This window comes from Lynx rufus, unplaced genomic scaffold (genome assembly GCF_022079265.1).
Source record: "Lynx rufus isolate CCGP_SWC_20201006 ecotype Redwood Valley unplaced genomic scaffold, mLynRuf1.p SCAF_12, whole genome shotgun sequence".
In the NCBI taxonomy this organism is placed as follows: domain Eukaryota; kingdom Metazoa; phylum Chordata; class Mammalia; order Carnivora; family Felidae; genus Lynx; species Lynx rufus.
The window spans coordinates 65,924,744-65,944,912 of record NW_025814826.1 but is presented as its reverse complement, the minus strand read 5'-3'; the positions used below and the strand labels follow the sequence as shown (position 1 = coordinate 65,944,912).

General features: G+C 47.4%; 1 protein-coding gene across 6 annotated transcripts in view; it reads left to right on the top strand.

Annotated features, from left to right (window-relative positions):
• The window catches only part of PTK2 (protein tyrosine kinase 2), a 257,109-nt gene that overhangs the window by 113,526 nt on the left and 123,414 nt on the right, over positions 1-20,169 (top strand). For all 6 annotated transcript variants that reach the window (XM_047074237.1, XM_047074239.1, XM_047074240.1 and 3 more), the window contains 2 exons: positions 10,502-10,581; positions 12,543-12,605. In XM_047074237.1, coding sequence (XP_046930193.1) covers positions 10,502-10,581; positions 12,543-12,605 — 143 coding nt within the window. The remainder of the gene's footprint in view (positions 1-10,501; positions 10,582-12,542; positions 12,606-20,169) is intronic.

Genomic DNA, 20,169 nt, shown 5'->3' with positions numbered 1-20,169 from the left:
AAGGAGGTGACAGGAGAGCTTAGTTAACTGATAGGTTTGCATCGTGTGTTTCTCTCTTGTAGATGATATTTATCACTGTTAGCATAATTTCCTTGAAAAAACCCACCCCCTGAGGAAATCTGTGACTACTTCAGTGACACGGATTTCTGGAATTCATCAAACAGGCCTCATTAGCTCACGGCCACTACAGGCTGACCTCGCAGTTGGTGGCGTTCTTGTTCCTTCCACACTATTGCTAGGTGTCCTAGCTGTTCCCCGTAGGAGGCCTTGCTCGTATCTCTGATTAAAAGCACTTCACATGCTGGTGTGGCCCCAGTTTTCTCTTACTCATAGGACGTGTCTCGCAGCGGCTTGCATGGTTCGGTTGAACGGCCTTTATGAAAAAACCCCGGAGGGAGTGAGCGTGCACGCGGTAGTGGCCCACTGTGCGTTTAACGGCTCCGTGAGTCTCCGCGTGCTTACCTGTCTCAGCTGCTCAAATACCGATGAAGTGAGGTAGGATTGTCTGCCACACAAGTGCCCAGGCACGGTTTGAATTGCAGTCCACAGGCGGCACCAGACCTCTGAGCGCTTGGCATCTACCGTTTACCTGTCACGACGCGAGTGGGGCTGCACGTTCCGGGATGGCGCGTGTCTCTCTTGCCTTCCTGTGTGCTCTCCACATGAGCTCCCGGCCCCTTCACCCCCTGCTCTGCTTTCTCCTGTTCCTACACTTTCTCTTCTTCAGCCTGCCCTCTTTTTAACCTTTTACACTTAGTTATACAGTTTTAGACAGTCCCTAAAATATTCTAAAGCATCACTTAAAGTATCTCTACCCTAATAATTACTTTCATTTCGCATATAATTTTGTAATATTCTCCCAAGTACCTGTATTTTATTTTATTTATTTTTTTTTTAAAATTTTTTTTTTTCAACGTTTATTTATTTTTGGGACAGAGAGAGACAGAGCATGAACGGGGGAGGGGCAGAGAGAGAGGGAGACACAGAATCGGAAACAGGCTCCAGGCTCTGAGCCATCAGCCCAGAGCCCGACGCGGGGCTCGAACTCACGGACCGCGAGATCGTGACCTGGCTGAAGTCGGACGCTTAACTGACTGCGCCACCCAGGCGCCCCCAAGTACCTGTATTTTAAAAGAAATACAAGTGTAGCTGTGATCCCACCCCTTCCCCGTGTCGATGGCTCATCCAAGCTGGTATCTCAGGCCTAAGTGACAGGAAACAGAGGGAGGTAAAGGCAGCACTCAGACTACAGGGGAGGAGGACAGAGGGGCGGAGGAGAATGCTGTTAGTTGTCACAGCTCCTGATCGGCAGGTACGGGAGGGGCCACGAGCATGGCCCTGTCCTTCCGGTTGGGATGTGGCACCGCTGGCAGTTTTGTAAGTAAAAACAGTCAAATATTGGCAATTTGATATTCAAACTAATAATTCTCCTTCCAGGGGCTTATTCTAAAGAGGTGAGATTCAGGGGCGCCTGGGTGGCGCAGTCGGTTAAGCCTCCGACCTCAGCCAGGTCACGATCTCGCGGTCTGTGAGTTCGAGCCCCGCATCGGGCTCTGGGCTGATGGCTCAGAGCCTGGAGCCTGCTTCCGATTCTGTGTCTCCCTCTCTCTCTGCGCCTCCCCCATTCATGCTCTGTCTCTCTCTGTCCCAAAAATAAAAATAAACGTTGAAAAAAAATTTTTTAAAGAGGTGAGATTCACACACGTGTAGGTACAGGACGCTCCTTGGAGCGTGGCAGTAACAAGACGGAAAGTGGAACCGTGGCAGAGGTCTGTCGGGAAAAGCTTGGTTAATACATTCCTCCGGGTTTCAAATGTTCGCATCCACCCTGAGGAGGGAAGCACAGCTCTGCTCACGGAAGGGGAGGCTCGCCTGTAAAATGCTGGCGCGTAGCACAAGCTGTGCGTAAAATGCGTAAAACATGTAATGTCCACTTATGGGAAAAAATGGATGTATTTGTACTTCCATTTGTTTTGGAAATAGTATGATTTTTGCCCTGCTGCTTCAGTAAGTACTTGTCTATTCATTTGACTTCTTGTGGTCACTTCGAGTGCGGCATCTGTCCTGTTGCGGGTGTGGACATTCCGGGGCTGTTCCAGGTAATCCGCGTGTTCTCCTGCGCGGGCAGCACCCACCTTGGGAGCAGCCTTCGTTCCGCTGTTGCAAAATCAGTTAGGAATTCAGAACGTTCTCCTGCTTAATCGTGCACGTGCCTGCACACACACAGTGAATGCAATTTTGGCCCTTCAGCTATTTATAGCCAAGGTCTGTTCAACTGAGAATGGAATTGAAATATTTTGTAAGAACTTGAGTGTGGAAATTGTCACTGAGTTCTGAGATAAATTATCTTATACAGGCCTCAGAGCCAAATGACACCCATTCTGTAATTTCTAAAATCTTTACTTGATTCAAATAAGTAAGATGCATACATATGTGCATACTTATATTTTCACTGAGTTCCAAGCTAAATGAGTCCATTTTAAGGACCCATTTAAGGGGTTCAGAATTTGATAACATTGATTCTTTTTTTTTTTTTTTAATTTTTAAAAATGTTTGTTTTTGAGAGAGAGAGAGAGAGGGAGGGAACGAGGGAGGGGAAGAAAGAGGGAGACAGAGAATTGAAGGCAGGCTCCAGGCTCCGAGATGTCAGCACAGGGCCTGACACAGGGCTTGAACTCATGAACTGTGAGATCATGACTTGATCACTGAAGTTGGATGCTCAACCAACTGAGCCATCCAGGCGCCCTGATTCTTTCTTTTTTGTTTAAATGTTTGTTTATTTTGAGAGAGAGTGCAAGCAGGGGAGGGACAGAGAGAAGGGGAGAGAGAATCCCCAGCAGGCTCCACGCTCAGTGCAGAGCCCAGCGTGGGGCTCGATCTCACGAACCGCAAGATCATGACCTGAGTTGAAATCAAGTGTAAGATGCTCAACCGACTGAGCCCCCCCAGGTGCCCCGATTCTTTTTAATTGTTTAGCTTGGTAACATCTGATACATGTATCCTTTGTAAGTTATGATGCTTAGTAAAAAAAATGAGTACGTGTGGTCTTACTCCCCAAGAGAAGAGAGCACAGCTGATGTTTCCCGGTCTGTGTCCCTGTCACATCCCCCCACCCCTGCCCCGCTACTCCATGCAGGTAACTGTGGTCCTGGGTGTCCATTGTCCTTTGGCTTGCTTTTCTTTGCTGGTTGTGACACTGTACAGTGTGTGTGTGTGTGTGTGTGTGTGTGTGTGTGTGTGTGTGTGTGTGGTTCCGGCCTAGGGTAACAGCTGACCTGACATCTCCCTGCCCCCTCTGCATCCCAGCATCGGCCGGACCAGGACTTTGGTTTGGTTTTGTTTGTTTGTCACCCAGCCATAGAAGCCTTCCAGAAGATGTTTAAAAAATGTTTTATTCAGCATTTTTAGTTGTTTTCAGTGAGCAGACTGTTCGAAACATTTGGTCCACTGTCTTGGTAGAAATATATATGATCATAAGGCGATTTAAAAATGTATTCCATTTGGTTCATTTCTCAAATAATTCTGAATTGTGGTTGGAGGGTTCATTTGATACTAGTTGTCTAGTCGTTCAGACTCTGTTTAGACTTGTTTCATCACCCGGCACAGGCTGAGATTTTGTCAAGATTCCAGTTTTGCTTGGGGAGAATGCGTCTTGGACTGTTGAGCACCGAGTGTGATGAAAACCCATGAATTCAAGGTTGTTAACAGTGTCGTTCAGACCTCCTGTGTGGCTCATAGTCTTTTTCTTGCTTGAACAGACGTGTTGCTGGGTACAGGGCAGGGCAGGAAGTGCTCTCTCACAGAGCTTTGATGTTTATTACTGCTGTTGAGAGGTTGACTCTCATCCTGTCTTTCTTTGAATGTGATCTGTCCTTTCTCTCTGGGCAGCTTTGAGACCTTTTCTCTGTCTTCTGTGTTTCGCAGTTCTATTACAGACTAAGTGTGGATTTCCAGTCATTTTTTTCCTGCTTGATCTGTGATGTGCACCCTCTACCTGTGGGCTCGTGTCTTTTTATCAGTTCTTGAAATGCCTTTTGATAACCACTCAGACCTTGCCTTTTCTCCCTTCTTTGTTACTCCACCTGCGTTCTCCCTGCGGGACTATGTTAGAACCTCTCAGGCTACACTCCCTGTGCAGCCACTTCCTTCTTCCGTTTCGGCTCTTTGCCCCCCGGGAATCTGTGATTCGGATCAATCTGTCAGAACACCAGCTCTTCTCCCCCGCAAACACTTGGATGTGTAATGCATTTGCTGAGTTTTTATTGAAGTTTTGTGTCCCTTCCCCCATAAGAAAATCTGCCAGGCCATCTACTATGGTCCTTACTATTTTCTGATTTTTCTGCCTTTTCTTTCTTTTTTATTTCACGTAGAGTTAATGTCTCTTCTGAATCTGAGATTCTTGGGCTTTGCATGTGTTCTGTCGGTGGTGGCTTACACTGACTCTTACTCAGTGATACGTTTCCTTGTGTGTTTGTTATGAGCTATTATTTTGCTGAATTTCCCATGTGGGAATCTGTAGGATCTAGCTTGGGGATTAGTGAACACTTCTGAGTGTTACCTGTTGTTATTTCTATTGTAGAAGAATAAGTATTTTTATTATTTTGTCTCTTTTGTCAAGGTAGATACAAAAGTATTATGTTCAATTCCTCTCTACCACCATTTCAATTCCATGAAAGAGAGAACACTTAAAACAATCTATTTTAATTTAATTTAACTCCTTATTTTGAAATTCCATTTATGCCCAACTGTTCTTTATACCCCTTATTTTGCATGGCGTCATGAAGGAAGCATGTCGGTGGACGGTGCTGAGTGTTGGGTTACTAGTCGGGGATTATTTTGCAGATGCCGTTTTGTTTAAAGATGTAAACGTGACTACCACCCTGAGATACTACAAGTGATTCACTTAAGTGTTTTTGACCTATTTTAGAATATTTTGGAAGCTATTAATCAGCACACTCTAAAAATAAACTAGAATCTTGTTATAACCCTATTCACTGTAGAGCGGAAGTTTACGAAAGTAAGTTTTGATGCGAAAGCTAACGTCTCATTATAAACCAAGGGAAGTGTGTCTTACCCTGATACAAATTTGTCCTTTGCCATATAACGTTTTATTCTTTATCACTCTGAAATTTCATTTGTTAAAAGTGTATTTGATTGGCACCCTTTTGCAAATAGTAGTGGCCATTAGGTGAAAGAACCATGTCCATGTTTAGTCAAGAAATTGTCATATTGACTAAATCTGTATTGATGCAGAACTTGTATAGAAATCGTTTGGCACTGGTGAAATTTTCAGTGCTTAAGATGCATCGGTCAGACATGGGGCTGTCATTTTTTTCTCTTAAAGGTAGCTTAAGATTAAAACGAGTACAGGGGTGCCTGGGTGGTTCAGTCGGTTGAGCATCTGGCTTCAGCTCAGGTCACGATCTCATGGCTCGTGAGTTCGAGCCCCGCATCGGGCTCTGTGCTGACAGCTCAGAGCCTGGAGCCTGCTTCGGATTCTGTGTGTCCCTCTCTCTCTGCCCCTAACCCACTCGCATTCTGTCTCTGTCTCTCTCAAAAATAAATAAACATTAAAAAAAAAAAACGAGTATAGTTAACCCTTGAACAAGGCAGAGGTGAGGGGTGCTGACCCCCTGCACAGTCGTAAATGCACGTACAACTTCTGACTCCCCCATAACTTAACTATTAGTAGCCTAGTGTTGATCAGAATGAAGCTTTACAGATAATAGGAACAGTTAACGTGTATTTTGTACATTCTATTTGTATTATATACGATGTTCTTACAGAAAAGTAAGCTAAGTTAGAGACAAAAAGTGATATTCAGAAAATAAGAGAAAATATATTTACAGTACTTACTGTATTTACCCAAAAATCCACATGTAGGTGGATCTGGGTGGTTCAAACACGTGTTCCCGTGTCAACTGTATATCCATCCATTTTGTCCTAAAAACACTGTGACATGATGGTGACTTCTGTGGCAAAAGGAGCACCAGCAGGAACCTGAGAGAAGATCCAAAGGGCAGGACTGTAACTGAACTCCTGGCACAGAGTCTGGACTTGGCTGTGGAGACACGTGAGGCTCCAGGGTGTACGGCTTCCTGTTGATCAGCCTGCCTGTTCCTTGTACTCCCATTTTGTTTTTACTACTTTTTATTCAGATAATTGTGTCATCACAAACTGATTTCTCTATCTGTATTTTCTTGGCTGTAAAGCTTTCTGTAAGTTAAGCGTCTTGAGAGAGCAGCTCCAAGAGGGAGATTCTAGTTTAATACCTGACATTTTCAACTCGAGAATGATCAGCTGTCCTTTTCCAGAAATAAGGCAAAATAAATGTAAGTCTAACGTGAGTTATTAGACGGTATATTTTCTGTACTTATTTAATAGATTTAGTAATGTACATTCCTCCCTTCTTTGTCCACTCCCATATGTTTTTATTGATTCGAGGAGCACTCATGTTATTGAGGGCGTAGGTAAACCTGCATATTTATACTGGTCAGCCCACATTTCTTGATCACCCTTCTGTATGAAAGACTTTAGAAATTTGCCTTCAGTCCACCGTGGGGCCTTTGACAGACCTCACATTGGTAGGAAGACCCCGGTCGTGGAGTCCCCAAAACGACCCTCAAGCTTAGTCACTCGCTAGGACGATGTACAGAACTTGGGTTATTTGAAAAAACTCACGGCTATAAATACGGTTCTTGCCACAGAAGGAAGTCCAAATGCACCCTATCTCTTAAAGCAGGAAATTGACATTGTCATGTACACAGATTAGTTTAAAAAGCCAAGCACCAGTTTTCAGGGGTCTTTTCTTTGAAGACTCTTGCGGACGTGCTGGACTTGAGATCAGCACGACGACAGTGGTCAGGAGAAGCAGGCGGTATGCGGGAAGCCGCTACATAGGCCCCTGCAGGCAACAGGCTGACGGGGTGGGGCTGTGTTCCCCACCTGCCCCTGGTCTCCTTCCCTGTGACAGAGCTCAGAGACGGTGTGTGCCCACACTGAAGCCTGACTTATAGGGGTTGGCGGGTCTGGTGTGTGAATCCTCACTCTTAGAACACTTGCTGTGTGACCTTGGGTAAATTAAGTTTTCTGACCTTTATGTGTAAAATGGGACTATTGACCTTGAAGAGTTACCATAAAGATTGTAAGTGACATGTGATGGGTGCCTGGGTGGCTCAGTCGGTTAAGCATCTGACTCTTGGTTTCAGCTCAGGTCACAATCTTATAGTTCGTGGGTTCGAGCCCTGTGTTGGGCTCTGCGCTGACGGTGCGGAGCCTGCTTGGGATTATCTCTCTCCCTCTTTCTCTTTCTTTCTCTGCCCCTCCCTTGAGTGCACGCGTGCTCTCTCTGTCTCTCTCAAATTAAATAAACATTAAAAAAAAACCAAGAAGAAACGTGTGGAGCACCTGGCTCAGTACCTGGGCCCTGGTGAGTGTCCCTCAAATCATAGGGAGCTCTGCTGTTACCACCTTTCTTGTTAGGCTTGTGCCGAGACTTCACCCGGGGCGATGGTGGTGCCCCACTCACGATGATGCTACCACAAGGGTGTCGTAAGGCATCACACAGAAGGCGGCCTGCCAGCGTGCTCCGTGCATTTACTGGAAGCAAGTTTGTACTCATACGCACACCTACATGCTCAGTAAAGGACATCCGTATCACAAATGAAAGCAATGAATTCCGCTGGGAGTTAGTAGGAGGTGAAAGGTAGTTAGGAAATGCCTTAGAAATGAACACTGAGTGTATATAACCCAGAGTCCAGAAGTAAAATCAGGATGCGAGCATGCTTGGTGGTTTCAGAGGACACCATGTCTGGAGGGACCCTCAGGGAACGTTAGTGGGCTCTCTGTCAGTGCTCCTACAGAGGGAGGCGGCCACAGGGCTTGTGGTAAGGCCGCGGGGAGCTGAGGGTCTGTTGCGATGGCCTATTCACGCGGGTCACTCTGCAGGACACATCAGTCACCCCAGGCCAGGGGCACACAGCTCCGAGAGCCAAGGGCAGTAGACTGTGTCTCAAGGAAAACAGCTCTCAGAGCTTTTAAGTCATGTTCAGAGAGGGATCTTCTACAGAGATTGTTCAATTAGAATTTTCCCTTTTTGCGTTTCTGCAACTAACGTGAATTTGGTTTTGATGAATGAAATAAAGCACGTGTTGTATTTTTCCACCTGTGAAAACTGTTTAGAAATTGTTAAGCTTTAAGATAAGTTTGTTATGATGACTTTTACTCCTCATGTTATCGATGCTCTGCTGTGGTTTCTTTGAAGTCCACACCAGACCATAAACCGAGATCAACAGTTTCAGTCAGAACAACCGTGCTATTTCTCTCACTCCTGTAAACACATGTCTGGATTTATCTCTTGGCCTTTATTTCTTGTTCAATAATAAACCTACTTCTGATGCAAAAACTTAGTTTTTAAATTTGGGTTTTTTTTGTTTGTTTTGTTTTGTTTTGTTTTTTTGGTATGTAGGAGAAAGGACCAATTGAAGTATAAACAAAGTGATTCTAGAATTAAAACTTTTTACTTCATTTCGTGGACTGAGTAAATCAGTCCCACTGACTCAGTCTTCAGTGCCCACCAACTGCCACCTATAGAAGTTACTGTCGCTTCCTTACATGGAAAATAGTATTTACACACGGAGGTACCCAAACCCCACCTTGAGCCCTTTATTAATTGATTCATTTGCCCGCTCATTCGTCAGGAGATATTATTGACCAGCTCGCTCTAGGTGCTAATGCAGAACATGAGGCAGAGGTTTTGAGAGGAAATGGTGTTCAGATCAGAAGTCGCAGATGGCTGGCCACTGCTGGGCGAGTGGCCGTCGCTCCTCCCCCGCGAGAGAGGAGTGAGTAGGTGAGCACCGTTCACACCGGGTTCTAGAGTCTCAGTACGCTGACGAGGATGTTCCCGTCCGAAGACTTTTCTCTTCCGTGTAAGAAAGACTGTGGCGAATCGGCTGGAGGAAGTGGGAATCCGTGTGTCAACGCACTTCCTAGGCAGACGCTGCCGAGCTCCCGGGCAGTCTCCGCTCACCGTGCGAGGTTCGCCGTCCTGGACTGAGGCCGAGCGTACGCTGTCGTGTGGTTTCTCCTGTTGGTCAGCAGTAGGCGCGGACAAGGACGCGGTGGTTGGTTCCTACGTGTTGGTGTTGCCAGGCAGGCAGAATAAAGGGTTGATGACAGACTGAGAAGTTGAGGTTCTTTGTGAGGGAAAGTCGTGATGACAAAATCTCTAATGCAAAGGAGACAGTCATGAACTGGGGAGTAGAAATCCTTTGAGCGGGTGAACCGACAGGCTAGGAGGTAATAGTTGAAGAGCAGGATCTTTGGAATCTGTTTCAAGGGCCGAGGTCAACACACTTTTTCTGTAGTGGGCCCAAGTGTAAATATTTTAGTGTTGAGCCAAGAGGCAAAACCAAGGCTTTTGGAAATACTTCTCTAGTAAGACACGAGACGGATTTCCACAAAAGTCTGCGTGGGCCAAGTTCATAATAATCGAGTGCAGTTTTTTGTAATACAGGCCTGCTAATGAGAACAATGCAGTTCCTTTTAGGGGCGTGGTAATACTTCACTAACCGAGGCCCAGAATAGTGCTTCCCATCACCGAATCGGTAGCGGGTGTCGATCTCTTAATGCTAATCTATGAGGAGATTTTACGTATTTTGTCTTGGGAGGTGTCTTCACACTGACAGGTGCTCTCAGAGCTGCCGTCAGTCCCTCAGTTACTTTAGTTGAGCGTAATCATTACGCAGAAGGTGCCCGTGGAATTGTTTTTAGATTCTGCTCCTTGTCGTAGATTTTCCACATGTTAAGACTTTGTGGATTAGTCAGTTACACACGGTAGCGAGGTGGGGGCCTGTCAGTCACAGGGCTAAATGGATTTTGAAACATGTGAATTTTCTGGGGCGCCTGGGTGGCTCAGTCAGTTGAGTGTCCGACTTCGGCTCAGGTCATGATCTCACGGCTTGTGGGTTCGAGCCCCGTGTCGGGCTCTGTGCTGACAGCTCGGAGCCTGGAGCCTCTTCAGATTCTGTGTCTCCCTCCCTCTCTGCCCCTCCCCTGCTCAGGCTCTGTCTCTCAAAAATAAACGTTAAAAAAAAAAAAAAAAGAAATATGTGAATTTTCTGCCCTTGCCATTTGGATCCAAAGAATGCTGTTGGGACTGTAGTTTGAGTTCAGGAAATACATCCACTGCAAGTTTGCGGGGAAATGGAGATCCCTTCTGGTTTTCGTTCAGATGATGTGAGTTGCTTCTTAAGTTGAAGTGCTCGTGGAGTATATGGGTTCTTAGTAAGAGCCCGTTTTATTTCTTTAACCACTTTTTGGCATTACTCATTTTCATATCCAGCCTCTACCGTAATTATTGACACGGTGTAAAGGACCTAAAAGGCACTCTAAAAGACAGATCACGGTTCTACAAGATCTAAAAGACAGTCACGGAGCGAGTACCTCTGCGGTGTGCTCTTTAAAACGGCCTTGTTTCCCCGATCCCTTCCCACTGCAGGTGAAAAGTGACTACATGTCGGAGATAGCTGACCGGGTGGACCAGGACATCGCTTTGAAGCTGGGCTGCCTAGAAATACGGTAAGGTGGCAACTGTGCATTGAGGGCTTTGTTCATCATCTTTGTTAGTTTTGGAAATTATCCAGCTATCTCCATTTTTCTCATAAAGATTATTAATCAAATACCGAATAAAATCTGAGATTTTGAATTAGGTTGTCAGTGCTTATTTCAGGAATCTTCGGGTCTTTTAAAGAGATGTTTCATTGTAATTAGAATGGCGTGATTCGTACCATTGCGCATGGGTGAGCAGGTGTGAGAGCGCACCGCAGTGATTTCCTGTGGTGACAGGTGTGCGATGTCCCAGTTGCCAGCCGCTAGCCAGTGGGTACTCTGGGGTGCCGTGTGCGAGTGCACATCACGTAAATTGAGACAGAAAGAGCCACATATGGCCAGTGGCCCCCGTGTTGCAGGTTTAAGGGAAGCGGAAATCTGAGAATATGTTTCTTATTTCTGAGAACGTGTGTCACCATTTGTCATACGTTATCTCCTATGCTACCATCTTAAAATTTGAATAAAATAATATTTTACGGTTTTCAGGTAGGCTTTCAATTAAAATTTACTCTGGGCTGCTGCTAGTTTAAGATGAGTTGGTTAAACTAGCCAAAATTTAATCACATGTCCTCAAAACAGTGATAATTCCCCCCCCATCACCATTTTTTATATTGCATAAGGCTGTTAGATAACATTTTCTACGAGGACCCCAAGATGGTTAAGCGTAGCTCTCAACTCCTCCTGAAAATGTGTCTTCGACTGTAACTGTATATCCAAGTAGCAGAGGCCGTCCCTCACTAGTGTCCACGCTCCTGCTCCACTCCCGGCCCTTCCCGGTGTTACTGAGAGGTGTCCTTGGGCACGCTTTTCTTACTACACGGTCGTGCCGTGTGTTGTCTGCGACAGGGCTCAGGAGGCGTCAGCTTGCACGTGAGTGGTCCAGGTACCGCTCCGGCTTCTACACAGCTCTCTCCCTCCCTCCCACTCTGGCCTCCCACGGCACGTTTATCCGTCTCCTCTGCGTCCTGCTCGGTACCAGTGGCTTTATTATGAAATAAGATGCTGAAGAAAAAGCTTGACAAATTAGCCACCCCACTAGCCACCCTTCCTTCAACCCCCCCCCCACCCCCCGCCACGGATAGAAAGCAAGAGAACAAATTATGTGACCCAGTTGGGGCCCTTTTTAATTTTCCGTCTCAATCTACTACTTTCCATCTTAAGTAGGCCAAAGAGAAGCCAATTTAAAAAACAGAACCAGTATTTCTATTATTACAGACAGGTTTGAAACAGAGTCTTCTTCTATGAGATGACTTGAGGGATGTGCAGTGTCCGTGTCTCCCAAAGCGTCTCCACAGCAGCTCCAGCTGGGGTTTATGCTTTTGTATAGAGGGAATCCCCCCGCCCCCCAACTCATGGCAGGTTTTGTAGAGACAGGACTTGTTTCCAGCAAGACCCAAAACTGCTTGAACGTGCAGTTTGGGGTAAGAAGGTAGAATTCAGACTGTGAGCATTCAGAGTGGTGGACGGCACTTACCCAAGAGGAGCCCGGCCCCTCTGTCCCGCCAGAGTATCTGTCCCGTTACTGCCCGTGCGGTTGGCCTTCGTGGCACACGTGCGTCTGCAGCAGTGGGCGTGAGGCTCGCCTGGCCGCAGCAGGAGTCCGCTGTCCCTTAGCTCGTAGGTGCAGTCTCTAGAGAAGGGACGAGGGCAGCAGGCAGCGGACCTGGAGTCTCGTGTCTCCTCTTTACCAAGAGTCAAACCTGCTTCACGTCAGAAGAGAAAGTCAGGTTGTCCAATAGGGACGAAGTCTGTGTTAAGTGACCTCGGCCTCACTGGGGCACGGGAATGATGCTGGAGGTCAGATCCGGTCTCTGTCACATAGTTTATCCGGGCGTTTGCGGCTGAGCCACAAAGTGGTTACTGTTTAGCAACATGGAGATTCCTCGTAGTAATTCCTCATTTGTGTGTCAATGTGTGTCTCCCCGTTTTAGGCGCTCGTATTGGGAGATGCGAGGCAACGCGCTAGAGAAGAAGTCCAACTATGAGGTGTTAGAGTGAGTACCCCGTGCCGCGAGCACCTTCAGACCCCGGGCTTGCTGTTTACTTCAAGTTCGCTTCAGAACCTGAAATACTACTGCTTCTAAAACCGTTAGATCTGGAAGAAAGAAAGTTTTTCTAAGGAAAGCATTCTTCATAACAGCAATTGTGTGAACTGACAGTTTAATTTTTTGACAGATGTCTTCAGGCCATTGTATCTCTGTAGATTGAATCACACTGGGGTGAGGTTTCACTTGTGGTTCGCATCGAATTCAGAATTACCGATTCAGCCTTTACGTATATTCTCCGGATACATTTACAAAGGGTTTTTTCCAAAACAGAGTGAGATGTGTGAGTTCCTTTTTGCTCATGTATCAGAATATTTACAATAACTGGAAAATTTTCTGATAATGGAATTAACTTATGTCTTAGACTGTTGTATTGGTTTGTATTAAATGCATGTGAGCCATGCTGGAGCCTGTGTCTGGGGAGGCTGGAATTCTGTTCTTCATCTTTTTGATAATCAGTGCGGCAAAAGAGAGTTGATGTTTATTATGTCCCGGTAAAGGCCGCTGTTAGCGTGATTAGCAGTGGTGCCACGTGTGGCCAACACCAACTTTTTCTGGCTCTGTTGTTACTGAACTGACTCCTTGTGGTATTTGGGAGACGTGGCAAAATAAAGTAAAAGGTTGTCCGTCACTACCCTGCTGTGATGGCAACTTGAACTGACTCCGCATGTTGCTTGGACTCTCTTGGAGCCCGACCCCTGCCACACAGGGGAGGACCCCTGCCATTTTGACAGCAAGACTTTGCAGGGGAGGTGGGGTCATTTACATATAAGAGTAGAAAATAAACATTTTTGGAAATTAGTTACAGAGCAGGTACAACCATTTGAGGTAATAACTGGTTGCATTAGATGCGATGGTTATTTTTTATAATTAACATGAGCCTCCTTTCTGCCAGGCTGTGAGGGCTGAATGAGTACCACCTGGGCCGTCTGTCCTGTTTGAGGCTCTGAGAGCCAGTTCACGGCCTGATTTCTGAATGCGGTGTGTCCGCCTGGGGTCCGTGACCGCGTGCAGCACAGAGGACACTTCCCAAGTGCTCTGCCTGTGTTTATCCGAACGCCATCTATACATATGTTGTGCCCCTTAACGGACAGGGTAGGGTGAACAGCAGTTGGTTGGAGATGAGTGAAAGAGTTGAGATCAGCTAGGATGTCTTAGCAGGCAGAATTATTTTAGGTAGAATTTTTCCTGACGTTTAGTAGACGGCGTAGAAGCCGTGATGCCATTAATAACCTAAAAAGAGAGCAACTAACATTCGCTATGGTTTCGATTTTTGTTTACAGTTGCCACATTCTTCAGCCTTCCAGACTCTTGGTGCTTAAAATACAGATGACCAGAATCGGAGGAATCACTGAGGATCTTGTCTTAGACGATACTGGGCTTGTCCCCAGTTCGAGTGGAGGTTCAGGAAAAGCAGGAATAGTTTTACCTGTTTGGTTATTTGATTATTTGGTTGGTTGTTCCTTTGTCCATTTAGCTTTTACTCATTAGTTCACTTAACAGACGTCACTAGGCACCTGCCGAGCCATTGGCCGCGGAGTGCTGGAGATTCAGAGATGAATCATGCAAACTGTCTGCCCTCAGGAGGCTCGCAGCTAGAGGCTGGGCTCCGACAAGTAAGCAGGATCGTGGAGTAGTGTGCTAGAAGCTGAACTAGCAGTACTTGGAGGACGCATGGGGGGCCTGGTACTTGATGTCTGACGTGGTGTCACAGCAGGTGTGGTCACCCCGTCTCGGAGAAGGAATGTGGGCGGGTTCGATGAGACTTTGTGAAGGTGCAGAAACAGGAACAATCAGTAGCTAGAAAACCCTCAGTTCGCTGTGAGGGGGCGGGTCCTTCTTCACAAGGGCTTGGTCCTTGACATCGGCGGCCGGCTGCTGAGCCCTCTTAGGCGGGACAGTGGTTCGAGGAGGTTTGTGATTCAGAGCTCTGTATTTGCGGGATTGGAATTTTATCAATGAAAATTAAAAATAGAAGCAAAGAACCAAGACACCTTGCATCCCCCCTGTCCACTTGAGAAGGAGCGAGGCTGTGTCGTGGGCGTAGCGGCCCCAGCAGTCAGGAGGGCGGTGGCCAGAGCTGGAGTCTGTGTGTCTGGCTGGCTGGTCGACTTGGGTAAGGAGCCTAAGGAGGGATCCCAGGGCTCTCCTGGTTTCTGTCCTGGGCCACCAGGGATACTGGTCACAGGAAGAGGTTCTGTTTGTGGAGGAGCTAGTTCTGAGGGAACCTGCATGCTTTTTAATGTTTTTAATGTTTATTTATTTTTGAGATAAAGAGAGCGGGAGCAGGGGAGGGGCAGAGAGAGGGAGACACAGAATCCGAAGCAGGCTCTGAGCTTTTCAGACACAGTGTCCGACGTGGGGCTCAAACTCACGAACCGCGAGATCGTGACCTGAGCCGAAGTTGGATGCTTAACCAGCTGAGCCACCCAGGCGCTCCAGGAAACATGCAGGTTTTTTAAATGAAAAGGAAAGAGAAATGTGGGCTTAGGGCTAGAGGGGTGAAAAGCCAGCGAGTAGGTAGATACGACGATCTGAAGAGGTCTGGCCCATGGTGGATAGTGCCATGAAGTCTGAGAAGGTCCCGGATTATAAATAACCTGGCAGTTAGTGACAGGGTACAGAAGCCACCTGTGCGCGTCCTTGGGGTCACCACGGAAGCCCATCTTGTTGCAGTGACTGGGAACAGATGGTGTGAGCCGTATCTGCCCTGTGTCTGCGAGGCCACAGCAGGAACTGTGATGTCACAGGATGAAGGGAGCCAGGCATACTGTAAAAGGGACACGGAGCACAGGACATCAGGGGCCCAAGTGAAACCTCCACAGACTGGGCATTGATGCATCTGTAGCAGCAAGGACAGATAGTTGGAAGAAGGAAAATGAAGAAGCAGGTATCTGTCAAGGCGGGCTGGTGGCTGCTCTATTTGCAGACAGGAGTTTTCAGTTCAAGGTCTGTTTGAAATGAAAGTCAAAGATCGCACTAGAGTTGGCATAAAGTTGGCTTATTTGTAAAGATTACAGAAATTGAGGTGACAGGAGCAGAGGACCCGGGTGGGGCCCCGATGGGTGGGCCCGGGAAGTGGGGACTGTGGGGTACTTACTGTCCAGGCAGGGGCCTGTGCTCCTGTTACGGGAGAAATGGGCGCAGCACAGTTTCGGGATCACGCGCCTTGTTAGAGCGTGTGGGGGGGAAAAGTGGAGTTAGCCGTTACGACGAGGGGAATGTTGCGTGTTCTTAGCAGGTCTGCTGTTTACGTAGAACAGACACGCTAGGTAAGGAAGAGCGGGGCGGATGTGGGGGCTGGAGTTCGGGGTGTGACCGTGCTGCTCCCTGCGTTGCTGGGGTCAGCCTCCCTCTGGTGGGCCCGCAAAGTCGTGTCACTTGTGTGGCCGCCCTCTCTCTGGGCGACGGGCCGGCCGAGACGCTCCTTCGGCCGAGTACCTGGGCCCAGGTCCTGCTTGCACACGGACTGTCCTCGCTGTGTGCTCCGGGGTCCTCGTGCGGACTTGTGCCGGCCCCGACTTCATGTTTGCCCTCCTTCCCGCTGTGATCACGGTCCGGCCGGAGCTCGCCAGGTGGCATGAACACCATACTGTTTACGGTCATTGCAGAGTTTTAGTAAAGGAATTTCAGAGTGCATCTGTTAACTTAGCTTTGAGCCTTTGGAAATAGATAGTTTTTACGTGTGTCCAGAGATAGTAATACATTCCAGCTGGACAACATCGGAACCACCCCGTCACCTAACATAAAAGTGGGCGGATCCCAGCAGTTAGTGTCAGCCACCTTCGAGGTCTCAGTCTTCATGAATATTCTTAGCGCATGGAGCACGTGGTTTAACAGACGAGCAGCCTGGAGACACGTTTTCAGTGACTGCACGTCAGCGCCTCCGTCCACCAGACGGGTGAGGCGCACGAGGCGATGTTCGTTTGGCCTGTTGGACAACAAATAATAGCTTGTTTTATGTACTTCAGGCCGATTACTGTTGAATACCTTCCCATACATGGGCCACTTCATATTCCTTTTTTTTTTTAATTGGCTGTATTTCTTACCAGTTTTTCCAGTATATTTATGTTTTTTTCTTAAGAGGTTTTTGTCATATTAACTGTGTTTATAGTATTTGTTCTGTATGTTCTTCCCAAATTGTCTTTGTCCGTCAACTGTGATCAGACGTCTTTCATCACACAGGACTTGTTCTTACTTTGTGTTGTATTTTTTGTGGGTTTTTTTGAGAGAGAGAGAGAGAGGGGGAGAGAGAGAGAGAGAGAGCGCACACGCGCCAGGGAGAGGGGCAGGCAGAGAATCTCAGGCTCCAGGCTCCGCGAGGAGCCCAATACAGGGCTTGATCCCATGACCCTGGAGTCATGACCTGAGCTGAAATCAGGAGTCATTGACTCCACTAACTGAGCCACTCAGTTGCCCCTTTTTTTCTTTGTTTTTTTAGTGTAGTAAAATGTGTCAGCATTTTCATTTCGGTTTTGAATTTCAAGACTTGATGTTTATTCTGGTTTGTCTTAATTTTTTCTTAATGTTTGTTTATTTTTGAGAGACAGAGCACGAGCAGGGGAGGGGCAGAGAGAGGGAGACACAGAATCCGAAGGAGGTTCCAGGCTCTGAGTTGTCCGCACAGAGTCCGACACGGGGCTTGAACCCACGGACCCGAGATCATGACCTGAGCCTAAGTCGGACGCTTAACCAACTGGGCCACCCAGGCGCCCTAGACCTGATGTTTATTCTAAAACCTTTGTGGATTTATTTCGATCTTCACATTTGCAAATGTGCAGATAATTTTTTTAAGGAGTTCTTTTTAAGGGTCTGTGTGGTAACAGCTTCTTTGGCTTTTGTAGAGACTGTCTTTGTAGGCTGGTGTAAGGTCATTTCCTTCCAGTCACTTACTAGGAAAAAATTCAGACACACAGCAAGTTGAAAGGCCTGAGCAGCACGCACATGCCTGTCCGCCGCCCAGACTCTACTGTTAACCTTCTGCTGTATGTGCACAGCAGATAGATGTTGTAGTGTGCTTTTAAAAGTGCATTTTCTGTTCAAGCTTGTGAGTGTCTGTCTTTCCTGGTATTTTGTCTGCCGACCTGTCCGTGACTGAGAAGGCGTGTTTCTCTGTGTGACTGGAGCTCTGCCAATTTCACTTCACGTTTGCTCTGTGTTTGTGCCTTTTTATTGGAACACACAGAGTGTTTATCTTCCCGAATCTCGTGTCCTTGATCAGTTGCTCTTGGTGTGCCTAATCGTGCTTTCTTGTTCCGGGGGGCTTTCCCCCTAAAGTCTGTTTGGTCTTCTTTAGGTTAGCACTGGCCTGGTTTCCATTTCCTTTTCTTCTATTACTGCCCACTTCTTCACATCCTTATACTTTCAGGCATGTCTCTTGTAAGCTTCCTAGAGCGGGATTTCTCAAATCCAGTTTGCTAATTAATAAATCTTTCTTTTAACTGATGGGTTTAATATATTTGTGTTTATTAGTATGACTGATGCGTTTGGACTGGCTTGTGTTGTCTTTATTTCTGTTGTCTTTATTTTTTTTTTAACTTTGTCTTTTGTGGAGGGGATTTGTGTGTGTACATGTAAGTGTGTGGCTTTTTCTTTTCGATGTCTGTTTCTTAATTGGTTTTCTTATTCCAAACTTTCGTCTCTAATGATTCGGAAATTTATAAACCATTTCTGTTCTTTTATTAGTTACCCTTAGGTTTTAGCCTTCTATGTTAACTTAACCACACCTAGATTTAAAATTATCTTGGGTGCCTGGGTGGCTCAGTCGGTTGAGTATCTGACTTCGGCTCCGGTCACGATCTCACAGCTTGTGAGTTCGAGCCCCACGTCAGGCTGTGTGCTGACAGCTCAGAGCCTGGAGCCTGCTCTGGATTCGGTGTCTCCCTCTCTCTCTGCCCTTCCCCTTCTTGCACACACTCTCTCTCTCTTAAAAATAAACATAACAAATTATAAATAAATAAAATTATCTTAATCCTCTCTTCTGTAGCACAAGGACCTTGGGACACCCTGACTCTCTGTGGCTCCTTCCAGCTCGCGCGCCGTTTCCCTTATGTTAGTTCTGCCTCTGCTGAAGGCCCACGTGTTAGATGTTATGATTTCAGGCAGCTGTTGTTGACCTGGCTGCGTGCTTCCCATTGTATCTCTCAAACGTTCTTGTGTTTACCTCGGCCCACTCTTCCGGTGTCCCCCTTGACACATGTTCCTTGTCCACGCTCAAGGGGTGACATTCCAGGACGGCTGCTGACACGTCTGCCGCCATTTCTCTGTGGCTGCTCTTCCAGCTTCACCCCTGCCTTGAGCTTGCGTTCGTCTCCTCGCCCAGCTGGGAATGGGACGGACTGCTTGGCTCTGTGGATTTGCATCTTTCATCCGGGAGGTGATGCCGTGAGCTCTGGAACTGTCAGCTGGGACATTTGGACCTTGGTAGCTCTGAACCATTTCCCATCTCTGTTTCTGTCTGTGTCATGAGTGTGTCCTGTCCTCGGATCTGTCCTTGGGAAGCCATTCGTCTTTCTGTCATACCTCGTCAGCTCATGTTTCGTTTCCCCGTTGATACTTTTCAGTTCTAGAAGTTCTTTCCTTGAGATGCGATCTGCTCTTTGTCCAGGAACCTCTTGCTGCACGTGCGTGCATATGATGGTGCCAGGACTGTGTCAGTCCTCTGTGACTCTGACTCACTCAAGCCTCCCAGTGCCTTGAATCAGAGCCCGGTGGTCCGAGCTTGGGCAGGCGGGGCTCCAGGGGGCTTCTTGGAGAGCCAGGCGTGACAGGCTCAGCTGCACCGCCCTCGGGTCCGGGCCCCGCACGGGTGCACGCGGCTGGCGGTCCCGGCACTCCTCACCCCTGGCACGGAGGGCCTGCCGGTGAGGTCTGTGCACCCACCTGCCTGTACGCTCTCTGCTCTAGCTCAGCCGGCCTCCTGGCGTCGGTTTCCCTTTTTCGTAAAGTGTATTATTTGGAAAATCTTTTACATGTATCTTTGGTGGTAAAGTTCTGTTTCTGTCATCTTGAAAGGTGAGTAATTCTAGGTACTTTCTCAATACTTTAAAAATGTGTACGGCGGTCCCCTGCGTTGTCTTCCCGCACAGCTGCCGGGAAAGCTGGGGCCAGGGCTTTAGATGCGGTGCCGGCTGAGGGTGGCCTGGCTCTGAGCAGACTCTGGCCGTCCTGCCCCAGGGACCTGGCCACCCCAGGCCTGCGGGGCCTTGGCTTTTCTCTTTCCTCCTGAGCGCTGCTGGAACCACTTAGGAAAGTGTATGTTTTGTCAAAGAGAACGCAGAATGTCACATTTCCTATTAGTCTATTTAAGGGTTCTCTCTTTCCTTGCCAGTAAGGAGAAAAATTGTGCAATCGTCCACATGTTGCTTAGTTTCTGTCAGGAGATTTAAAGACAATCTCCTTTGTTCACAGCCTAGTGGAGAAGCCCCCTCCAACTTTACCGCCCTTCTAAATAGCTGTGTTGGATCGCACTGAAGGCCACTGGCCGGTTTCTAGCACTTTGTAGGGACTTCTC